Source organism: Pseudonaja textilis, chromosome 2, assembly GCF_049901715.1.
Source record: "Pseudonaja textilis isolate UNSWEBS1 chromosome 2, rPseTex1.2, whole genome shotgun sequence".
Lineage (NCBI taxonomy): Eukaryota > Metazoa > Chordata > Lepidosauria > Squamata > Elapidae > Pseudonaja > Pseudonaja textilis.
Genome location: NC_141991.1, coordinates 2,031,646 through 2,054,343, shown reverse-complemented (window position 1 = coordinate 2,054,343; position 22,698 = coordinate 2,031,646). Strand labels below are relative to the sequence as shown.

Genomic DNA, 22,698 nt, shown 5'->3' with positions numbered 1-22,698 from the left:
TTTAAAGTTCTTTTATCCTTTCAAAAAAATCCTCTTTTTTTGTTTCCACTTTAAAAATGGCTCTCTGGCTTGGTCGCCACTTTTCTTGGGAGGTGGAAAGGAAACTAAACCACCTCCTGTTTTTTGAGTCCCACTCTCACTTAGGCTAGTTTCCTAGTTTCCTTAATAGAAATTAGAAATCTCTCACATAGTTCATTCATGCTGTTCCTTAATCTTTTCACTTTCTTCTTTGGGCAGCTGTCACGGCTTCGATCAGGAACACAATAGCCGTCTTTTTCTTCCTGCTGGATTGAGAGCCTTCTTCAGGACATTTGCAGGCTTCCTGAGATCGACACAAAGTGTTCCCTTCCTTCATCACCACTCCGAGGTGAGTTAGGTCCACAGAACTTCCTTGCAGTTCAAATTTCAGTGTGATCCCACAGAGTCCCGTATCCTCCCAATAGTTGAATATTTATAATGGGCACAGCATCCCCCATTGATGGTCACCATTTGTGGCCTTCCCAGCTAGCTTCTGACAAGCAAAATCAGTGGGTATACTGGCAAGAAATCGCAAGTCACAGTCTCATGTAATTGCTTTTAACAACCCACAGTAATTTTTTTAACTACAGAGGAACAGATGTAAGTTGGCACTGTCATGTGACATCATGCTTAACGATTGTGCTGCCTAGTGATGCAGATATAAGTTCCAATTGCAGTAGGTTAATTGAGGACTACTTTAGTGGAGATGTTACCAGAGTACTTGTAGACAGTGTTTTCTGCTCTTTTTTGCAGCTGAGGATTGAACATGAACAGAAGTGTTGCTTCAAATCTTGTAGAGGCTTTCGGCATCATTTCATCATTTTAAACCTCCCACATCTCTAAATTTAGCTCAGAAGTTTTGACTGTAAGCATTCTGGGCTTGAAAGACATAGATTTTCTCCATATATATGTGTGTAGGTGGGTTTTTCCGTATCGCTCTCTGTAGGGATATGTCTGCAATTATATAATCTATCCCTAGCACTTCAAGATATAATTGATGATAGTCCTTTGTGTTGCTAAGAACTTGTGATTGACCCAACTAAACAACTGAATTTGATTGAATGGATATTTGAACAAGGATCTCAGTAGTCTTCCATGTGTCGAATGAATCAGAAATAAGGTAAGAGAATATTCTACCATATTTCTCTGAAAATAAGACCTGGTCTTATTTTCTTTTGGGCTTGAAAATCAGCACTCAACCTTAGTTTTTGGGAGGACTTACTTTTTTTTAACCAATACTGTCGCCCTCTCCCCATCACATTGTCTGTTTGCCCGCAACTGCAACGGGCCAAGCTCTCAGAATGTCTTGGCCTTCTTGGCACAATTCAGATATCTTTAATTCTGAGCATAGAGTGAGAGACCGGCGGGGTGCGGGGAGGGAATAAGACAGGTGATCTGGACATGCTGCATGGCTGCCTGGCCCACAGGGGGCTCACAGTAAGCTTGCGTGGTAGCACTAGCAGCAGGCACAGGCCTGGGGTAGGCAGGCGATGCAGACACCTTGTGCTGATGCTTGTTCTGTGCAGCCACAGGCAAGCTGAGCAGCAGTGGGACGGAGTGAGCAGCGCGTTGGGGTCGCCTCTGCCTCCCCCATGTTTCTGCCTCCGCCTGCTGCTGGTGCCACCGTGCAAGCCTCCTGTGAGCTGTCAATTTTGGGAAGGAGCTCAAGCAGAAGCACCACACCCAGAAAGAGGCGAAAGTCATACTGCCAGTGACGTGCAGTTTCCCCCATCGCCCTTCAGCTGTGGAACCCAGTGAGAAAGGTGGAGGGCAGAGCTATTTGTGGTACCCGACAAAACCTTTCCTATGAGTTAATGAGTAGTTCCACACATTTGTTCTCACTCCCCTTTGCTCACAGAGCCCTCGCCGCTCCCCCACCTGACCCTCCACTACACAAACACACACACACACATCCACACATTTTCACTTAATGAAAAGGGAAAAGACATGCAGATGAATCAGGAGGCTATGCTGCAACGTGGTGATTGGAACAGGCCCTTTCCCCACCTCCCTTCTACAAAGGAGACACAACCCATGCCTTCATTCTCAGAGTTAATAGTTGTTGAACTGCCCCAAGGGGCCGGCAGGCTTTAGCTGCAGCCGGACACCTTCATCCAACCCCGTGTGTTTGCCACCTCTCATGCTTGGGCCACTCCCAAGCTTATTTTGGGGGTAGGGCTTATATTAGGCCCACTCCAAAAAATCAGGCTTGGGTCATATTTTCAGGAAAACATGGTAGCATTGGGGCATGTTTGCTTTTTCATTGTAATATATACTTTTTTTTTCTTTTTTCACATCATCTCTAACCATTTTATAAACAAAGTTACACTTTTCTTTCAATCTTACAGACAAAGAGGATGGCAATAAGAGCACCTGGGACAACTGTAAATAACAAGCAACATTGAAAAAAGAAGAAAATAGAGCCAAAAATCAAACTAGTTTCCATTTCCTTCAGAAAACCACACAATTCTTATCCTCCTCAAACAGCAGTTAGACAAAAGAGAGAAAATCAAGAAAGACTTGAAGTGGGAATAAGCAGATTATGCAGAACTCAAGGATATATTACATGAAGTCAAGGGAGATTATTTTTTATTCAGCAAAAGAGGGAAATAGACAGTGGAAAGGAAACTGTCAGTAGTAAAGCCACGTAGGGCAGACAGGAATGCAACCTGTGAGGAAGAAAACAGCTTGAATAAAAGCACCACTAAACAAGGCGTTGTCCATATTGTTGACCACCTCAAGAATATCAGCTGTGGAAAAGTTCCATAGATTTGCCTATTGTGGAAAAATAACATTTTGCAAATCACAACTGATTATGTACTAGAGGAGCCAGAAAGGAGAAAAGCCATAAAAATTACCTGAATGTGGCAAAAGCTTTGGTCCGAACAGCTCCCTTGTGGTTCATAGAAGCAACCCCACACATGCTTTAGCGAGCATGGCAACATGGTGATACATCAGAGGACACACAGCAGGGAGAAAATGTATCACTGTGCAGATTGTGTGAAAGTTTCATTAGAAATTCCCAGGTTATAAGACACTAGATGACTCTCACACAGGAAAAAATAACACCATTTGAATATCTTTTCTGTGGGAAAAGTTTCAGTGTGAATTCCATCCTGGTGAAGCACCCAAGTACTCAGACAGGAATCAAACCCTTTGAATGTCCTGACTGGAAAAAATTTCAGTCTCAATTCCAGTCTGGTGATGCATCAGTGGAATGGCTCCAGGGAGAAACTGTATGAGTGTCTAAATTGTGAGAAAAGCTTCATTAGAAATTTCCATTTCAGACAACAGAGAATTCACACAGGAAAAAAGACATTCAAATGTCCTTTCTGTGGGAACAGTTTCAATCAGAATTCTAGTGTTGTGATGCACTAGAGGACTCACATAGGAGAAAAATTCTTTGAATGTCCTTATTGTGGGAAAATTTTCAGTTGTAATTCCAGTTAGGTGATATACCAGACAATTCACTCCATGGAGAAACCCTATAAGTGTCAAGATTGTGGCAAAGATTTTATTATAAATTCTCACTTTATTACACACAAGAGGACTCACAAAGGAGAGAAACCCTTTCAATGTCATGATTGTAGGAAATGTTTCATTAGAAATTCCCACCTCATGACTCACCAGAGTACTCACACAGGAGAGAAACATTTTGAATGTCCAGACTGTGGAAAACGTTTTAGTCAGAATTCCAACCTCATGAGACACCAGAGGACTCACACAGGAGAGAAACCCTTTGAATGTACTATCTGTGGGAAAAGTTTCAGTGAGAATTCCAACCTCATGAGACACCAGAGGATTCACACAGGAGAGAAACCCTTTGAATGTCCTATCTGTGGGAAAGGTTTCAGTGAGAATTCCTACCTGGTAATACACCAGAGGTCTCATACAGGAGAGAAACCCTTTGAATGTCCAGATTGTGGGAAAAGTTTCAGTCGCAACTTCCATCTTGTGAATCACCAGAGTAGTCACACAGGAGAGAAATGTTTTGAATGTCCTGACTGTGGAAAATGTTTTAGTCAGAATTCCTACCTCCTTAGACACCAGAGGACCCACACAGGAGAGAAACCCTATGAATGTCCTGAGTGTGGGAAAAGCTTCAGTGAGAGTTCCTACCTGGTGGGACACCAGAGGACTCACACAGGAGAGAAACCATTTGAATGTCCTGAATGTAGGAAATGTTTCATTAGAAATTCTGACCTCATGAGACATCAGAGAACTCACACAGGAGAGAAACCGTTTGAATGTCCTATCTGTGGTAAAAGTTTCAGTGAGAATTCCAACCTGGTAATACACCAGAAGATTCACACAGGAGAGAAACCGTTTCAATGTCCTGATTGTGGGAAGTGTTTCATTAGAAATTCCGACCTCATGAGACACAAGAGGACTCACACAGGAGAGAAACATTTTGAATGTCCTATGTCTGGGAAAAGTTTTAATGATAATTCCATGCTGGTGAGACACCAGAAGACTCACACAGGCAAGAAACCTTTTGAATGTCATCAATGTGGGAAAAGTTTCAGTCAGAGTTCCCACCTGGTAATACACCTGAGGACTCACACAGGAGAGAAACCCTTTGAATGTCCTATCTGTGGGAAAAGTTTTAGTGATAATTCCACGCTGGTGAGGCACCAGAGGACTCACACAGGAGAGAAATCCTTTGAATGTCTAGTTTGTGGAAAACGTTTTAGTCAGAATTCCCACCTCATGAGACACCAGAGGTCACACACAGGAGAGAAACGTTTTGAATGTCCTATCTGTGGGAAAAGTTTTCGTGATAATTCCAGCCTGGTGAAACACCAGACTACTCACACAGGAGAGAAACACTTCAAATGTCCTTACTGTGAGAAAAGTTTCAGTCAGAATTCCTGCCTAATAATACACCAGAGGACTCACACAGGAGAAAAACCCTTTGAATGTCCTATTTGTGGGAAAAATTTCAGTCAAAATTCCCACCTCAGGACTCACCAGAGGACTCACACAGGAGAAAAACTGTTTGAATGTCCTGACTGTGGAAAAGGTTTTAGTCAGAATTCCCATCTCATGACTCACCAGAGGACTCACACAGGAGAGAAACGTTTTGAATGTCCTGACTGTGGAAAACGTTTTAGTCAGAACTCCCACCTCATGAGACACCAGAGGACACACACAGGAGAGAAACCCTTTGAATGTCCTGATTGTCGGAAAAGTTTCAGTCAGAATTCCTACCTGGTAATACACCAGAGGACTCATACAGGAGAGAAACCCTTTGAATGTCCTGATTGTGGGAAAAGTTTCAGTCGGAATTCCTACATGTTAATACACCAGAGTACTCACACCGTGGGGAAACCTTCAAATGTCCAGTCTGTGATCTTTACTTGAGTATAAATCATCCCTTAGTGCACACAAGGAAATCCACATGAGGCAAAAGTTGAAGAGTTTATAGAGAAGGATTGAATGTCATTTGTGATCTCCCATTCACAAAGTGTAGATGAGAAATTGACTGATTTCTGGCCTGTTTTTTTGTATTCAATGTTTTCTCAGGGTTAAACTTATAGATGGAAAGAACAAGAAAGGGAGAAATGGTTCACTGCAATTTTCTAGTTATCAGCAGAATCTTTGCAGAAAAAGTGGAATTCCTCAAAAAGGAATTTTGGATGGTGCTTTTGTATGTTGATTATGGACCCACTTGTGGAGTTTCAATCTTTTACTTGGGTTTCACCAAGATTATAAGCTCCAGAATTTCCCAGCCAGCATAAAAATAGTCCTCAAGATACAACTATTATGGGCCTTGCAATTATGTTTGCATGTTGCAGTGACTGTTAAGTGCAATTGCTTTCCTTAATTACCTGAATCCCCTTGCTCTCCCTGAGGCAACCATTATTCAAATGTGCGAGTCGCTCAGCAGAACTGGCTAACTCAGCACTGGGGAAAATAATACAGATAGGGAATTAATGTTGCATGTTCCATTATTAATGGTAGCAAGCTAGCAAGCTGGCAATAGTCGCCTCCTTTTTCTTCTTTTTCTTCTTCTTCCCTTGATGTAGTTGTTGCTTCTTGCTCTTTTTCTGTGGTGATGAATGAATCCTTTGGAGAAGTGGTATTCAGCAGGTTCCGAACAGTTCTGGAGAACCGGTAGCAGAAAATTTGAGTAATTCAGAGAACTGGCAAATTTCACCTCTCACTGGAGGTTTTACAGTATCCTTCTCCTGCCACACCCATCAAGCCAGGCCCAAAGAACTGGTAGTAAAAAAATTTGAATCCCACCACTGGCCTGAATGAGCAAGTTAGGGACAATCATCATGGAGAAAGTCTATCGATATGATCAGTGGATGAAAATGACTTGATGGTGCATAATCAATGAAAAAAAAATACTATAACTGTCTTAGGTAGAGATGGAACAACATGGTTTTCAGCTCTATGTCACTAAATGGCACACTATAGATAAGCAACAGCCACAATAGACAACTAGAGAATAGAGTATAGCAAAGTGTGGGTAATTGAGGCGAAAAGAGTTTAAATATTTGAGCAATAGATTCCTAGAGGGGATTTGGAGGAGAACAGCAGGAGAAATGCAGGCACCAGTTTTAAGAAAGCACAGATGGCAAAAAGGCAGGAAAGAAGGAAACGCCCCCTTTTCACTCAAGGCAACCAATCACAGCTTAGATTGCCTCATGCAGTAGCCAACTCTCTTTAATCAATCAGCTGTAACGGTGTGTTCTGACTCTTTACACAATCCCCACTGTTCCAGTTATAAATTTAAACATCTTGATGCCCCTCCAATTTATAGTTGGATAGCATTTTAATGAAGTTGTTTCAGAAGGTCCTTTAAGAACTATCAAAAGACAAACAAAAAACCCCTAAGAAGTAACTGGGGTTTTTAAACACAGACCATTTTGCTAGTTAATCATATTTTATGCATTTTAATAAATAACGACATGAAGCTCCTAATAAATAACTGGATTTCTTTTGCAGCTTGGCTTGAGACTCCTGATTTAATTAGGGCATCTGTTGGAATCCTGACACTAAACTTTTGTCAGCTCAAAGATGAATTATGTGGTGTGTGGTTGTTACGTTCTAGAGAGGGGAACGATTGGAATTGTGCTGGCCACAAACTGAAGTGGGAATTATAATAAGCTGGCAGGTGATTGGCGTGCTTCTACCCTTGCTTATCTTTTCTGTTTATTTCCCTCACAAAGCATCCCTTTTCTTGTTTGCCCTACTAATTTTCTGGTTAGCTTTCCTTTCATGCAGGAATCCGGATCTCACAGCCAGCAACATCCCTGCCCACCCTGGCGCCTTTTGCCCGGAGCCCAGTGCAGTAGTGACAGTAGGGGGTGGCACTTGCTCACCAGCCCACACATCCCACATTACTAGCCTGTGAAGCCTACACAATCTGCCCACACACTCACTCCCGCAGCAAGTTGTCCCAGCAGCAAGTTAGTCATGTCAAGTTGTCTTGTAAGGAATTGGAAGAGGTAAGTTGCCCATTTTGCCAGATAGTTTCAAATTTAAACATGTTGAAAGTTTCTAAATTTTAAAATTTTAAAATATTTAGTTTTCCCTTCCTCTCATTCATTTTGGCACCATTTTTTTTTTTGCACAACTGTCATGGCTAGGAGCTGGAAAGCTTGAAATGGGCCAAAAGCTTCTGAATCTTTGACAGATTCTTGCTTTCAAAATCAATGTTCATTATTGAACTCAACGAGGACAACTTATATTTAATAGACCCAGATTCCTGAATAAAATAGGACAAGGAACAGAACAGAACAAATTGAAAGACTTTGTGGTTGGCTGGCTACTGCAAGAGTTCATTGCCAAGAATGGTTTTTCTTTTTCTTCCAATTCTGCAATTTTTTTTTTTTTGGGGGGAGGATAAAAATTATAATGTATGTCATGATTAAGTGCAGAGGAGAAATAAAGAAATATTAATTGAATTTCAATGTACAAAGGAAAACATTAAAACTAACATAAAGGAAATAGCAGAATGCCGAACAAAACATCTCCTTACAATAACAAGGAGATAAATTAGACCCCCCAAAACTTACTAACTCAATGTATCTAACAAAATTGAGCAAACTGAAAGACAACCAAACACCAGAGGAGATGGTCAATGGGGCCAGGCCAGAAGCCACTGTTAGGAATAACCATAGTTACCTAACGTTGTTTGGGTAAATAATATATAAACCATGATAGCAAAGTTTAAATGTGTTTTTCACTTTAAACTCTAAATCAGGCTTGTCCAACCCGCGGCCCAGGTCGCCTCGTAATGCGGCCCAGTGCCCACCCCAACCTTCGTGCTAGAGCCAGCGAGGAGGAGGAGAGGCAGGCGCGAGGTGGGGCGAGGCGAGCGCCAAGCCAAGCAGCAAGAGAAAAGGTGGGCGCTGTCAGAGCGCCACCTCCTGCTGTTGCCGCCGCTTCTGCCCCCACCGCTGCCACTTCTTCCCCCGCCACCGCTGCTGCTTCTGTCCCTGCCACTGCTGCCCCTGCAGCGGGGGCAGAAGTGGCGGGGGTGGCGGCGGGGGCAGAAGCGGTGGCAGGGGCAGAAGCAGCAGCGGTGGCGGGGGAAGGCTTCTGCCCCCGCCGCTGCCCGCTGCTGCTTCTGCCTTCCAGTCCTGCCTCATCCAGCCGGGCCATTTGTAGGAGGAGAGGTAGGCGTGAGGTGGGCGAGCTTTCTCTCCCCCCTCCTCCCCCCTCGCAAAATTTGGCCGGAAAATAAACTGTGATAAAAAAACGAGGATAAAAAAAAACTGTGATAAAAAATAAATAATTTTTAATAAATAATTAATAATAAATAATAAAAACATCTCACTAACTTCATTTCCAAATAAATTTAATATGTTAACTATGTTTTCTATGGTTTTTTTGGGGATGATCAGGTATCGTTACTGTTATTTTATTTTACTTGAGGCCCAAACCAAATTTTCATCTAATGTGGCCTTGGGAAGTTGAAAGGTTGGACACCCCTGCTCTAAATGATATAATTTGGGTGCGGTTGAGGAACTGCCATAAGAGGGAGCTAGAGAACCTGGATTGCTACTGGATTGATGGTTGATTGTTCTGTGTGTTGCCTGCTGTTGACCTCGAAGGAGGAAAGAGTTTTGAATGCTGCATATCTAATCTACTGTGAGAATATATTTACTGGACTGATTTATGGATTGACATTGTAAGTTAACTGTTCATTTTTCGACACTGGATTTTTGCAATTGAAAAATCTCCGGACTGAACTGACTGAACACTAGTGAATGATATTTGGACTGTTTGACCCTGCTAAACTCTTAATGGAATAAACTATTCAATTAGGACAGTGTATCTGGTTTTACTGAGTGTGTAAACTAAAAAACGCTTTCTCTCACATTCGCCTGACTGCCTGACTACTGTGCACATTCTGCTAGGGTATATCCCTAACAGCCACCAGTCACCAATCAGAGAAACACTCCGTTTCCTCAGAAGAAAAAAAAATACATTTATCCAGTAAATTACAGCATGCTACCCAGGAAGTGCTTTGTATGCCATCTTGGATTCCTGAATGAAAAGAAAATCAATTGAATAATGATAGTCCTCAACTCAGAACAGTTCATTTAATGACCGTTCAAAGTTACAATTGCAGTGAAAAAAAGTGACTTATGACCATTTTTCACACTTATCACCATTGTAGCATCTCCATGGTCATATGATTTACATTCAGATGCTTGACAGCTGACTCATATTTATGACAGTTGCAGTGTTCTGGAGTCACATGATCCCCTTTTCTGACCTGACAAGCAAAGTCAATGGGGAATCAGGATTCACTTAACAACCGTGTTACTAATTTAACAACTGCAGTGATTCTCTTAACAAATGTGGCAAGAAAGGTCGTAAAATGGGGCAAAAATTGTTCAATTTCTCAGCAATATAAATTTTGGGCTCAATTGTGGTCATATGTTGAGGACTACCTGTATATGTTGAGGTTATATTTCAGCTTCCTCCATACAACAGAGCTTAGATCTAATAGCTAAAAGGCCACTATCACCATCTAAAACTTACTTGATCAGCATTAAAAATGGCAGTGTAGGGTGTCCCTGTAAAAAAGTTAACCTGGTGATCAGTTAGCCATGTGCTTTGGTGGGATATTATATTCTTCCCTTTTGTTTTTTTCAAAATATATTATTTTCTCTTTCTTAGCCCCCATTTTCTAGGCCCTGATGCATATTTTCCTTTATCTGTGACCTAATGGAGACTTCCCTGCAAGTAAATTTACAGAATTTATGCATGGCATTTAACATTTAGCTGTTGTCATACAATTTCCTCCTTCAGGAATCAAGCTTCATGCTAGGAGCTCTTGGCTGCAGCCCTGGCCAGCAGGAGTGAAGCTGGCTCCCCTGGAGCTTCTCTACTGATGGTTTTGCCATGTCCTAAATCAGGCTTGTCCAACCTGCGGCCCAAGGGCCGCATGCGGCCCAGGTCACCTTGTAATGCGGCCCAGTGCCCACCCCAACCTTCATGCCAGAGCCAGTGAGGAGGAGGAGGAGAAGCAGGCGCGAGGCAGGGCGAGGCGAGCGCCAGGCCAAGCAGCAACAGAAAAAGCAGGCGCCGTCAGAGCGCCACCTCCTGCTGTTGCCACCACCACCATTGCCGCCGCTTCTGCCCCCGCCGCTTCTGCCCCGCTGCCACTTGTGCCCCTGCTGTCACTGCCGCTTCTGCCCCCGCCGCCTCCACTTCTGCCCCCGCCACCACTGCTGCTTCTGCCCCCGCTGCCACTGCCCCCGCCGCTGCTGCTGCTTCTGCCTTCCAGTCCTGCCTCATCCAGCTGGGCCATTTGCAGGAGGAGAGGTAGGCGCGAGGCGGGCGAGTTTCCCCCCCCCCACAAAATTTGGCCGGAAAATAAACCATGATAAAAAAACCGTGATAAAAATAAATAATTTTTAATAAATAATTAATAATAAAAACATCTCACTAACTTCATTTCCAAATAAATTTAATATGTTAACTATGTTTTCTATGGTTTTTTTGGATGATCAGGTATAATTACTGTTATTTTATTTTATGTGCGGCCCAAACCAAATTTTCATCTTCTAATGTGGCCCAGGGAAGGTGAAAGGTTGGACACCCCTGTCCTAAATCCTTGGGGCCACATTAAATAAGTCATAAAGACTTGGGGTGTAGGGAGGCTATGATCTCCAATGAGAGACACCCCCAAGAAAGCTTATTCTGTAATTCTGTTTAAAAAAACCATTAACTTTTAGGGCTGAGCACATAGCTAATCTGCATAAGCTAAGTAGCATTCCATTTCACTATTTCATTTGGCTCAGTTGCAAAGGTCACTTGCTAGAAGTCGAAGCATCTTGATAGCATTTAATCCGTGAAAACACCTTGCAGATGCCTTAGGTAGAGATGGGACAAGCATTTCCTATCTGGAGATGGAAGTCAAGAGGACAAAATCTGTGCCTACAAAGTTGACAGTATAGTAGGCGGGCTCTGTGGTTGAGTTTAAAGAGTTAAACCCATCAAGTTCTGCATTGCTAGAAAAGATGGGAAACAAGAAGAAGCACAGAAGAACTGACTTTTCTGGATTACTCATGGGAGGAAAGTGATGCGCAGAACGGCTTTTCTGCTCTTGCCAGGGTTGAAGCAGCAGCTGAAAGGTGAGTTGGGGGCAGCAGGTGGGAGGGGAGTCCGGGAGCAAGTCAGGCTGTTCGGTTCCCTCTGTGGCCTGGAAGTAGAGAAGCAACTGGGCTGAAGCGTGTCAGCTGCAGGTTCCTTCCCTCCCCAGATCGGAGCCCGCTGGGGCTGCACGCTGTGAAACTGGTGGCTGCAATTTTCTGCTGAGGGGGGGGGAAGATTTAAAAAGCCTCTTTCAAGTTAAATTTGATTCTTTGGGAATGGCTATTGAGATTCTTCTGTATCTTGACCCTATCTTCTGGGGTGTTGGATGTTCCTGCCAGTTTGGTGTCATCTCCAATTTGATGAGTTCGGTGAATATAAATCACCAGGACCTGATTCTTGGAACATCAGGGTTCTGAAGGAGCTGGCAGATGTTATCTCAGAACCGTTGTACCATATCTTTCAAAAATCCTGGGATACACTGGTGTATTACCTGAGGATTGGAAAAGAGCTGATGTAGTTCCCATCTTCAAAAAAAGTGGAGGGGAAGCAGACCCAGGAATCTACAGACCAATCAGCCTAACATTGATACCTGGGAAGATAATGGGGGCAGGAACAGATCCGAGAACATCTAGAAACAAAGTTTTAATTAAAAGCCAGTGTGGATTTGTTAAAAACGGATTATGCCAATCTTATTTCATTCTTTGACAAGGTGACTAAATTAGTAGACCAGAGAAATGCTGTGAACATAGCAAAGCATACGATAAAGTAGACTACAACCTATCTTTGATAAGCTAGAAAAATGTGGGAAAGACAGCATCACCAACAGATGGATTTCTAACTGGCTGACAAACCGTACTAAACAAGTAGTCCTTAATGCTACTACATCTACATGAAGGGAGGTAAACAGTGATGTGCCACAGGGTTCTGTCTTAGGCCCAGGACTCTTCAGTATCTTCATACATGACTTAGATGAGGGAATAGAAGGGGAACTCATCAGATTTGCAGATGACACTAAACTGGCAGGAATAGCCAACATCCCAGAAGACAAGCTTAGGATCCAAAAAGATCTTGACAGACTTGAACTATGGGCCCTGTCCAACAACATGAAATTTAATGTGGAGGTTTCTTCTTGGATTTCTTGTTTTTCCTTTTTAGCAATATTGTGTTGGACTGAGCTTATATATATATGATCATATATTTTCAGTGTTTCCCACACTTCTTGAGTTGTTTTCTCCTTTAGGATTTTTATCCATGAAACTTTGCTTAGGCTCTGAGTTTGTTAAAACCAGCTCTTCTAAAGTTTAAGACACTGATTGGATTAAATTTTATTGCTTGTGTTTGCATTATATAGTGTTGGAAGTTAAAACCTACTCCTCTCCTAGAAAAATGAAATATTTTAGGATATATTAAAAAGGCAGAATATTTCCTTTAAAAGAGAAGTAGAAACTCAAGAGATGCAAAAACTCAGCCCTCCCCTCCACCTTTGTTAATGAGCCATTAAGGCTTGGGCCAGTTTATTCTACATAACAAAGTTCTACCTCCTTCAGGCAGAACCATAATAAGATTTACCCAAAGCTCTTTCATTACATCATCACCCAGCAAGGCTCAACCAAGCCTGAGACTCAAAAGACAACCTTCCAAGTTACCCCTGCGTGGCCCCATGGGAGTTTGACAACCAATCAGAAGACAAGTTCAAATTCAAAGCCCAGAGAGGGCATAAAACCCAGGGACTCTCAGCATCTCCCCTTTTCACCCAGGAAAGGCATGTGATCCTGTCCACCATTAAACCATCTTTTCAAACAGCCTCCATATTTCCAGTGTCTTTTTCCCCACTTGCAACTGAACCCAGAAGGATATTTCTTTCGCCAATTGAATTCCATTAAGACTTCATCACTCTTGACAAAGAAACACATAGATTTGAAACCAGAGATCTTTTTATTGGGAATCCTACCTGATACATACAGTAAAGACTTGAAATATCTGATTGTAAATGTATTAACTGCGGCTAGGATTGTATTTGCTAAAAATTGGAAAAATGAGAAAATACCATTGCAGGAAGAAATAATTAAGAAAATATTGGAATGTGCTGAGATGAGTAGATTGACATTTGAAATTAGAGCGCAAGAGGATAAACAATTCTATAAAATTTGGGACCTTTTCTATCAATGGTTGGATGATAAAATACAATAATAGAATATTTAGAATTTTAGATAATAAGGAATATATAAAAAGATTTTCTTTTTCTTTGTTATTTGATATCATATCTATAAAATGTTTTTTAGGATAAATTTGGCATGACTATATGATTTGTTATAAAATAAATTATGTAAATTATAGTTATCTCGTAAAGTATGAATGAATAAAATTATAGTCAAATGATTGTTTAATAGTGTTACTAGGGTATTTAATTTTTGATTGATAATATGAGTTATTATGTAACGTAACTGTAATTGAGACCACGAAATGAATGCACAAAAACTGGTAAACCAACCAACACACTGTTTGTATATATTTATGAAAGAAAGCTGATGTTTTTATACTTTGTCTGTTTTGTTTGTTTTTAAAAACTAATATAATTGTTATAATAATATAATTCATCACTCTTGCCTAAGGTTCCAACAACTTCAATTCCTCCTATCACTTCTTCTCTATTAGTAAGAATTAGGTCCAGTATAGTTTTTCCTCTAGTTCCTTCCTCTACCTTTTGGATGATAAAGTTGCCAGCTAAATTGGTTAGGAATCTGTTTGATCTTCCACTTACTGCAGTTTGTTTCCCAATTGATATCAGAGTAGTTAAAATCTCCCATTACTACCGTCGTATGAGTACATCTATTTCTTTTGTTTGATTGGGTGGTCTGTAGTATACACCTATAGCAATGTCATTTTTTCCTCTTTTATATTGACTCATATAGATTCTAGGACAGGGGTGTCAAACTCGATTTCATTGAGGGTCGCATCAGGGTTGTGTTTGACCTTAGGGGGCCAGGGTACGTGTGGCCAGGGTGGGCACGGCCAGCTCAACATCACTTGTCTCAGGGGAATCTGGTGGCCCAAGTGCTTTGCCAATTAAAACGGGCTCCCAAGCTCCATTTTCGGCTGTGACAGCCTCTTGAAGCTCTCTGCCAGTGAAAACAGAGCTGTGGAGGGCCCCCTGCAGCCCTCCTGGGCTCTGTTTTCACTGGCAGAGGCACCGCAGGCCAGTTCTTCACTGTTTCTAGGGTGGCTCTGTGGGCCAGATCTAAGCACCCTGTGGGCTGGATCTGGCCCCGGGCCTTGAGTTTGACACCCTGTTCTAGGAGGTTTTTTTCCTTGGTTCTGTGTATTTCTCTAGAAATATAATGATGTTTTATATGTAATGTAACTCCACCTCCTCTTTGTTAGGTCTGCTTCTTTTAAATAATTTGCATCCTTCTCTTAGTACATTCCAATCATGAGTTTCATCCTACCAAGATTCAGTAACAGCAACTATATCGTATTTGCCTTCATGTACCTCAAATTCACCCTATTTGTTTCCTAAATTTTGAATGTTAGTGTATAGGCATTTGAGTCCTTTATTGGTCTTGGATATGTTTCTTATATCTCCTACTTTGGCTACTCCTGAAGTATCATTAAATCTAGTTACTACAAACCTAAAGTTAATAGAAAAAGAAATACAAAGGCTAATATAAAATATGGCTATACATATGTCATCTTCAGGGTTGACAGGCTGCCCTCCCTCAAGCGAAAAGAATTTCCTGCAAAGACACAAGTATAAGATTAATTAAACTTTAACATTCCCTGCCACCTCTAGGAACCCCCTTTGGCTTATGAGGCCAGTGGCTGGGGAGATACTCCGGAGATTTGAGCTGAGTTGCTTGGCCCTCACTGGCTCAGCTGATCCACGAGCTGCAATTAAGGGGCTGACTCTACATGAGGTGACCAGGGAAGATAAGGGCTACATCCTATACTGGCCATGCCACTTCCTTCACTGGGGCTTATTTTTGGGATAAGCATTATATTAGGCCCACTCCTAAAAAATTAGGCTAGGCCTTACTTTCGGGATAGATAATATTTTGGGGGCAACACGATATTTCCTGTCCCATCCATGTATTAACCAGGTTCAATTAATCCAGCACTTTCTAAAAAAAATAGCTATTGAAGACCGTTTGGCATCTTTGGTTGCACAGGTAGTCCTCTATTACCACTTCTTCCCTGAGCCTTTGCCAATTACTATGGCATAGTAGAAGCAGACATCCACCTGGTCCACAAATTTGTCGTAATCCTTACACTTTTTCAATGGGTGTATGTCAGCAATGACTGGTTTTGAAGGTGCAGGAAAAGAAGTTGCTGTCATGCCCCTGGTGGAGACTGACTCTGAGGAAGAGGAGGAACAGCCAACAGGGAGTGGGAGTGTGGCTCCAGAGGTGGTGGAGGAGGCTGGGGAAGGGCAGAGTCTGGCTGATCAGTCAGCGGAGGATCCAGGCCCATCCCCTATCCATCCTAGGTCACGCAGGGAGGAGAGGATCAGGGAAAAGCGAGGTCTACTTAAGACGAGATTACCATGATCCTCCTCATGGCTTGCAGGTGGGAGCTATGTATATAAGTTTGCAACTGCAGTTAGCATTTGCAGGAGTCAATTTAGTGTTCACCTTGAAAGATGTTTATCTTTGCTGGCGTTCTTCCCATGGACTTTTCTCGATTATTTTCCTGGAGTTTATGATTAGTTATCTTGGCTTGCTTCAGAACTCTCATCAATGCGGTTTGTTTTGGTTTTCTGTTTGCCTCATTATTTACTTTTGTGACTTTAAACTATGCCTAGTAAAACTGAAGTTTAAGTTGAAGGCCTTACCGGACTTTAATGTATGTTTTGGGTTAATTTGAGAGACTACAGGTCATCACAGTTGCACCAATTCGGGTTCTGCCCATAGTTGCACATTTTTGATGGCTGCATCATCCCACACTGATGATCCCCATTTGTGACCTTCCCAGCTAGCTTCTCACGAGCAAAATCAGTGGGTATACTAGCAGGAAATTGCAAGTCATAGTCAAATAAAATTGCCTTTAATAACACACAGTAATTTGTAACTGAGCACTACTTGAGTGGGGAGGTCACCAGAGTACTTGTGGACAACGTTTTCTGCTCTTATTTGCAGCTGAGGACTTATATGAGCAAAAGTGGTGCTTCAAATCTTGTAGAGGCTTTCAGCATCATTTCATCAATTAAAGCCCCCAGAGCTCTAAGTTTAACTCAGAAGGTTTGAATGTAAACATTGTGGGACATTTTATCAGACTTGAAAGAAATAGATTTTCACATTAATACATGTGTAGGTGGGTGTATCTTTATTTCTCTCTGTTGGGATATGCCTGCAATTATATAATCTAACCCAAACAGTTCAATATTTAATTGATGATAGTCCTTTGCATTGGTAAGAATTTGTGATTGATCCAACTAAACAGCTGAGTTTGATTTAATGGATATTTGAACATGGATCTCAATAGTCTTCCATGTGTCGAATGAATCATAAATAATCTGATTATTCTAGCATTGAGGCATGCTTACTTTTTCATTGTAATATTTACTTGTTTCACATCATCTCTAATCATTTTATAAACAATTAAAGTTCCACTTTTCTTTGAATCTTACAGACAAAGAGGATGACAATAAGAGCGCTCAGGACACCTGTAAATAACAAGCAACCTTGCAAAGGGAAGAAAACCAAGTTATAAATCAAAATATTTTCCATTTCCTTCAAAGAAAAAAAAATAATTCTCATCCTCCTCAAATAACTGTTAGACAAAAGAGAGAAAATCAAGAACGATTTCAAGATGGAATAAGCAGATTATGCAGAATTCAAGGATAAATTACATGAAAAGTCAAGGGAGATTATTTTTCAGTCAGCAAAAGAGAGAAATCAGTGGGGAGGAAACTGTCAATAATAAACCCATGTAGAGCAGACAGGAATGCAGGCCACAACCTGTGAGGAAGAAAACAGCTTGAATGAAAACATCACTAAACAAAGTATTGTCCATATTTTTTACCTCAAGAATATCAGCTGTGGAAAAGCTCCATAGATTTGCCTATTGTGGGAAAAGCACAGATTGCAAATCACAGCTGATTATGCAGAAGAAGAGCCAGACAGGAGAAAAGCCATAAAAATTGCCTGAATGTAACAAAAATTGGTTAAAACACCTCCTTTGTTGTTCATTGAAGCAACCACACAAGAGGGAAGCCATAAAAGTGCTCCCAATGTAGTAAATGCTTTAGTGAGCATGGCAACATGGTGATACCTCAGTAGACTCACAGCAGGGAGAAAATGTATCACTGTGCAGATTGTGTGAAAGTTTCATTAGAAATTCCCAGGTCATCAGACACTAAAGGACTCACAAAGGAAAAAAACCATTCAAATGTCTTTTCTGTGGGAAAAGTTTCAGTCAAAATTCCAGCCTCATGCTATACTAGAGGACTGACAAACGAGAGAAATGCTTTGAAAGTCCTGATTGTGGGAAAATTTTCAGTTGTAATTCCAACTTGGCGATACGCTAAAGATGGTGATAAACTAGTTTTTCCAAAGGAGAAAAACTCTTTCAATGTCTTGACTGTGGGAGAAGTTCCAGTCATAATTCCAGCCAGAGGATTCACTCCATGGAGAAACCCTGTGAGTGTCGAAGTTGTGGGAAAGGTTTCATTAGAAATTCCCACTTCATGATACAACAGAGGATTCACAAAGGAGAAAAACCCTTTGAATGTCCTATCTGTGGGATAAGTTTTAATGATAATTCCACATTGGTGAGACACCAGAGGACTCACACTGAAGAAAAACCCTTTGAATGTCCTATTTGTGGAAAAGGTTTTAGAGATAATTCCCTGCTGATGAGACACCAGAGGACTCACACAGGAGAAAAACCCTTTCAATGTCCTGATTGTGGGAAAAGATTCATGAGACATTCCCACCTTGTTAGACACCAGAGGACTCATACAGGAGAGAAACCATTTCAATGTCCTGATTGCAGGAAAAGTTTCAGTGGCAATTTCAGCCTAGTGAATCACCAGAGGACTCACACAGGAGAGAAACCCTTTGAATGTCCTATCTGTGGAAAAAGTTTTAGACATAATTCCAGTCTGGTGACACACCAGAGTATTCACACAGGAGAGAAACCCTTTCAATGTCCAGATTGTGGGAAATATTTCATTAGAATGTCCCACCTCAAGAGACACCAGAGGACTCATACAGGAGATAAACCCTTTGAATGTCCTGATTGTGGAAAAAGTTTTAGTGACAATTTCAGCCTAGTGAATCACCAGAGGACTCACACAGGGGAGAAACCCTTTGAGTGTCCTATCTGTGGGAAAAGTTATAGAGATAATTCCAGCCTGGTGACACACCAGAGAAGTCACACCGGCGAGAAACCCTTTCAATGTCCTGATTGTGAGAAATGCTTCATTACAAAGTCCCACGTTATGAGACACCAGAGAACTCACACAGGAGAGAAACCCTTTGAATGTCTTATCTGTGGGAAAAGTTTTAGACAGAATTCCAGCTTGGTGACACACCAGAGAACTCACACAGGAGAGAGACCCTTTCAATGTCCAGATTGTGGGAAAACTTACAGTCAAAATTCCCACCTCATGAGACACCAGAGGACTCACACTGGAGAAAAACCCTTTGAATGTCCAGATTGTGGGGAAAGTTTCATTAGAAATTCCTACCTCATGAGACACCAGAGTATTCACACAGGAGAGAAACTCTTTGAATGTCCTGACTGTGGAAAAGATTTCTGTCAGAATTCTGAACTCATGAGACACCAGAGGACTCACACAGGAGAGAAACCTTTTGAATGTCCTGACTGTGGAAAAGGTTTTAGTCAGAATTCCCACCTCATGAAGCATCAGAGGATTCACACAGGAGAGAAACCTTTTGAATGTCCTGACTGTGGAAAAGGTTTTAGTCAGAATTCCCACCTCATAAACCATCAGAGGACTCACACAGGAGAGAAACCTTTTGAATGTCCTGATTGTGGAAAAGGTTTTAGTCAGAATTTTCACCTTATGAGACACCAGAAAATTCACACAGGAGAGAAGCCCTTTGAATGTCCTGATTGTGGGAAAGGATTCATTAGAAATTCCCACCTCACTAGACACCAGTGGACTCACAGAGGAGAGAAACCCTTTGAATGTCCCGATTCTGGGACAAGTTTCAATGAGAATTCCTACCTGATAATACACCAGAGGACTCACACCGTAGAGTAATCTTTTCATGGACATTATTTCAAGCATAAAACATCCCTTACTACACACAAGGAAATCCATATGAGAAAAAATAGATAAGTTTAGAGAAAGCTTTCATTTCTTTTGTGCCTCCCATTTAAAGTGTAGGTGAGAAATTGACTTTTTGAATTCTGGCCTGATTCTTTTTACTCAAAGAATTATGGGACTTGCAATTATGTTTGCATGTTGGAAGGGCTGTTAAGTGAGATTACTTTTTTTAACTACCTGAATCCCCTTGCTCTTCCTGAGGCTGCCATTAATTGAATGTGTAAGTCGCTATGCAGAACAGTGGCACCTCACCGCTGGGGAAAACTCTTGGAAGCCTACCACAGTGTCGTGATATTTGCCATAGGCATCCCTAGGACTCCCCCACCCTCCAAGACATCCTGTGCTCTGTTTCCTATTATGTCCCCTAGGTCCTTTACTCCACATGGTTCCCCAGTCTTTTTCCTCCCCACCCCATGATCCCCACAGGCCTCAGGTGCCGAAAGATTGTCTCCTTGTAGAATAGTCCTTTTAACTCCTTGAACACTCGGCAGCCAAGGGTCAAAGGTGGGCTGGGCTTCGGCTTAGGTTCCTCTAGTCTTCAACAGCTCCCTAAGTGGCAGAGCTATCTCAACGAATGCGGGAATGAAGTGTCGGTAAAAGTTTGCAAACCCTATGGGGAAGAAGGCAGAACCTCCTCGCTGACGGACCGTAGATCGCGACTCCCTGCGGCTATGGTCTGTGCTCTTTCGTTGGAGAGCCCTGATCATTACGATTAGGGGCTGAAGCTGCCTTGGAGGGGTGGCGGAGTAAGGGGAAGCCGCAAGCCAGGTTGAGGGGAGCCGCATCTCTCCTCCTGGGCTTGGTCTTTTTCACCCTTGAAGACAACTGCAGCGGTGGGTTAAAATGGCCACCCCGAAGAAGAGAACTCAGCTGGATTAAGCTTTGTGCAGGAGGGAAGAAAGAGGTGGATAACATCTGAACCGGAACAACTGGGCAATACAACTAAACAAAAGTACCCCGGGATTAAGGTAACATGGAGTTTTTAAGAAAAGTGAGCGGTGAAATTACAAAGGCACAGGAAAAAAAAATAAGAAAATATTTTTGACAGCTAAGTGGGTCTTTGAACCGGGAAAGGAAGAAGCTGGAACTAAAGATTTAACTAAATTGGACTAAAATATCTTGGCAATAAACAGGCATAAAATAAAGCTGGATTTAAGATTGTCTAATAATAATAATAATAATAATAATAATAAAGTTTACAAATTGGAGACTGGACTGTGCTGGAATACTGAGGTTCAAAAAACCCTAAACAAAAAAAGTAGGGGAAAAAGGTGAAGACTTTGTATAATGGAGAGTGTCACCTTTTGACAAAAACTTGAGCTCAAACAAAAAGGAAAGCATCCTGTTTCTGAATGAACTTGTGTGAATATAACACTAAAGAAATATTGAAACAAAGTAAGAATCTTAGAAAGTGAAAGCAGAACCAGAATAAAGAAAAAAGCAAGGAAAGAGTGACTGTGGGAGTGATTGATTTTTTTGGTATAGACCCTGGGCTGGAATAATTGAGAACTTTAGAAAATTGAAAGAAGAAAGAAAGAAAGTAAAAGTGGTTTTTTTGTGGAGTTTAACGATCATAAAATACAAGAGTGTGTAATGATGATATCTCTTCCGGAATTAAAAATGGAACTTAAAAATATGAGAGAATTACTACAGGAAAGAGGTGAATCACTTTGCTCTGTATTAGAAAAATGGAAACGGTGATTGAAGAACAAGAAGAAAGGGCTTCAGAGGAGGAGGAGTCGACTCAAGGAGAAGACATTTTAAATAGACAATTAACACAAAGAACACTACAAAGAAGTGGGGAAAGAAGGGAGGTTAAAAAGTTGAGATTTAAGAAGGCAATCAAAAGGGGGAATACCCATGAAGTCAGGAAAGGCAGAAAGACCCAGCAGAAAAAGGGAAAGGAAGATATTAAGAAAGAGGGATATAAATTGGAATGAGAAAAGATATGGGGAAAAGAGGGGGAGGGGAAGCAGTAAGAAACAGGTGCATGAAATAAAGAAATACGGAAATAGTAAAACGTTGAAAAGAAATTGTTTTTTCAGAGATAATGGTTGATGAATTAAAAAGGGGATTCTGCAGGGTGACAAGGGATAATAAGAATATTTCTGCAATTAAAAATATTTAGAAAATAGGGTGATATAGATACTTGTTATGTCTCACCTGTGCAATGAGGTGAGAAGTCCAAATTTCCAAAGGAATATAAAGAAGCAAACAAGTCCAGTAATGACAGGGTTAATTTCCCTGAGCTGAGAAAGTTCTTGGGAGTCTCACACAAGCTGTCTGCCAAGTCCAATAATAAAGCAAGAACATAAATCACAAGCTATCGCCACACACAGAATCTTCTGAAGCTTCTCTCACAAATTAACATGTTGTCCCGAACAAGAACCTCACTAGACATGTATACTGAAAAAGAATCATAATCAATGTAAGAGGTTTGGGCATCATTGACATGTTTCATTGTAATATGCATGCATTTTGCTCTTTTTAAAAAAATGTTGTGTAGCCATTTTATAAACCATAATTAAAGTAACACTTTTATATAAATCTTACAGGCAAAAGAATGCTGAAGAGAGCATTGTGGAGAACTCAGAATCATAGGCAACATTGAAATGCAAAACAAACCAGTTTTGGAATTTTCTGGAGGAACTAATAAAATTTTGATTGCTGCAGTTCCTCCAGAAAACCCCCAAACTCCTACCCCAACAAGTAACAGACCAGGGAGAAAAAAAACCAAGAAAAAAGTTCTGAGCTGGACAAAATAGAGTATGTGAAAGAAACATATCGAAATATCAAAGGAGATCAATTCCTAGTTCAGA

The 22,698-nt window shown here is 41.3% G+C and overlaps 3 protein-coding genes across 14 annotated transcripts in view; all 3 read left to right on the top strand.

Annotated features, from left to right (window-relative positions):
* The window catches only part of LOC148126536 (uncharacterized), a 296,703-nt gene extending 289,729 nt beyond the window's left edge, over positions 1-6,974 (top strand). For 3 of the 6 annotated variants that reach the window (XM_087928080.1, XM_087928077.1, XM_087928079.1), the window contains exons 2-3: positions 238-367; positions 2,367-6,974. In XM_087928080.1, the coding sequence (XP_087784206.1) occupies positions 3,493-5,382 (1,890 nt within the window). In that variant the 5' untranslated portion in view covers positions 238-367; positions 2,367-3,492 and the 3' untranslated portion in view covers positions 5,383-6,974. Of the gene's footprint in view, positions 1-237; positions 368-771; positions 884-1,013; positions 1,139-2,366 lie in introns of those variants that run through there. The other 3 variants (XM_087928078.1, XM_087928082.1, XM_087928081.1) reach the window with 3 other exon arrangements.
* The window catches only part of LOC148126535 (uncharacterized), a 226,764-nt gene extending 204,524 nt beyond the window's left edge, over positions 1-22,240 (top strand). For 3 of the 5 annotated variants that reach the window (XM_087928213.1, XM_087928211.1, XM_087928214.1), the window contains exon 2: positions 17,212-22,240. In XM_087928213.1, the coding sequence (XP_087784339.1) occupies positions 18,209-19,813 (1,605 nt within the window). In that variant the 5' untranslated portion in view covers positions 17,212-18,208 and the 3' untranslated portion in view covers positions 19,814-22,240. Of the gene's footprint in view, positions 1-1,007; positions 1,139-11,495; positions 11,625-17,211 lie in introns of those variants that run through there. The other 2 variants (XM_087928210.1, XM_087928212.1) reach the window with 2 other exon arrangements.
* The window catches only part of LOC113454221 (uncharacterized), a 221,445-nt gene that overhangs the window by 190,656 nt on the left and 8,091 nt on the right, over positions 1-22,698 (top strand). Inside the window, exon 1 of one of the 3 annotated variants that reach the window (XM_087928365.1) lies at positions 1,013-1,138. The exons of 1 other annotated variant lie outside the window; for it this stretch is intronic. The gene's annotated coding sequence lies outside the window, so the exon portion shown is untranslated. Of the gene's footprint in view, positions 1-1,012; positions 1,139-11,511; positions 11,625-22,698 lie in introns of those variants that run through there. One more of the 3 variants, XM_087928363.1, reaches the window with a different exon arrangement.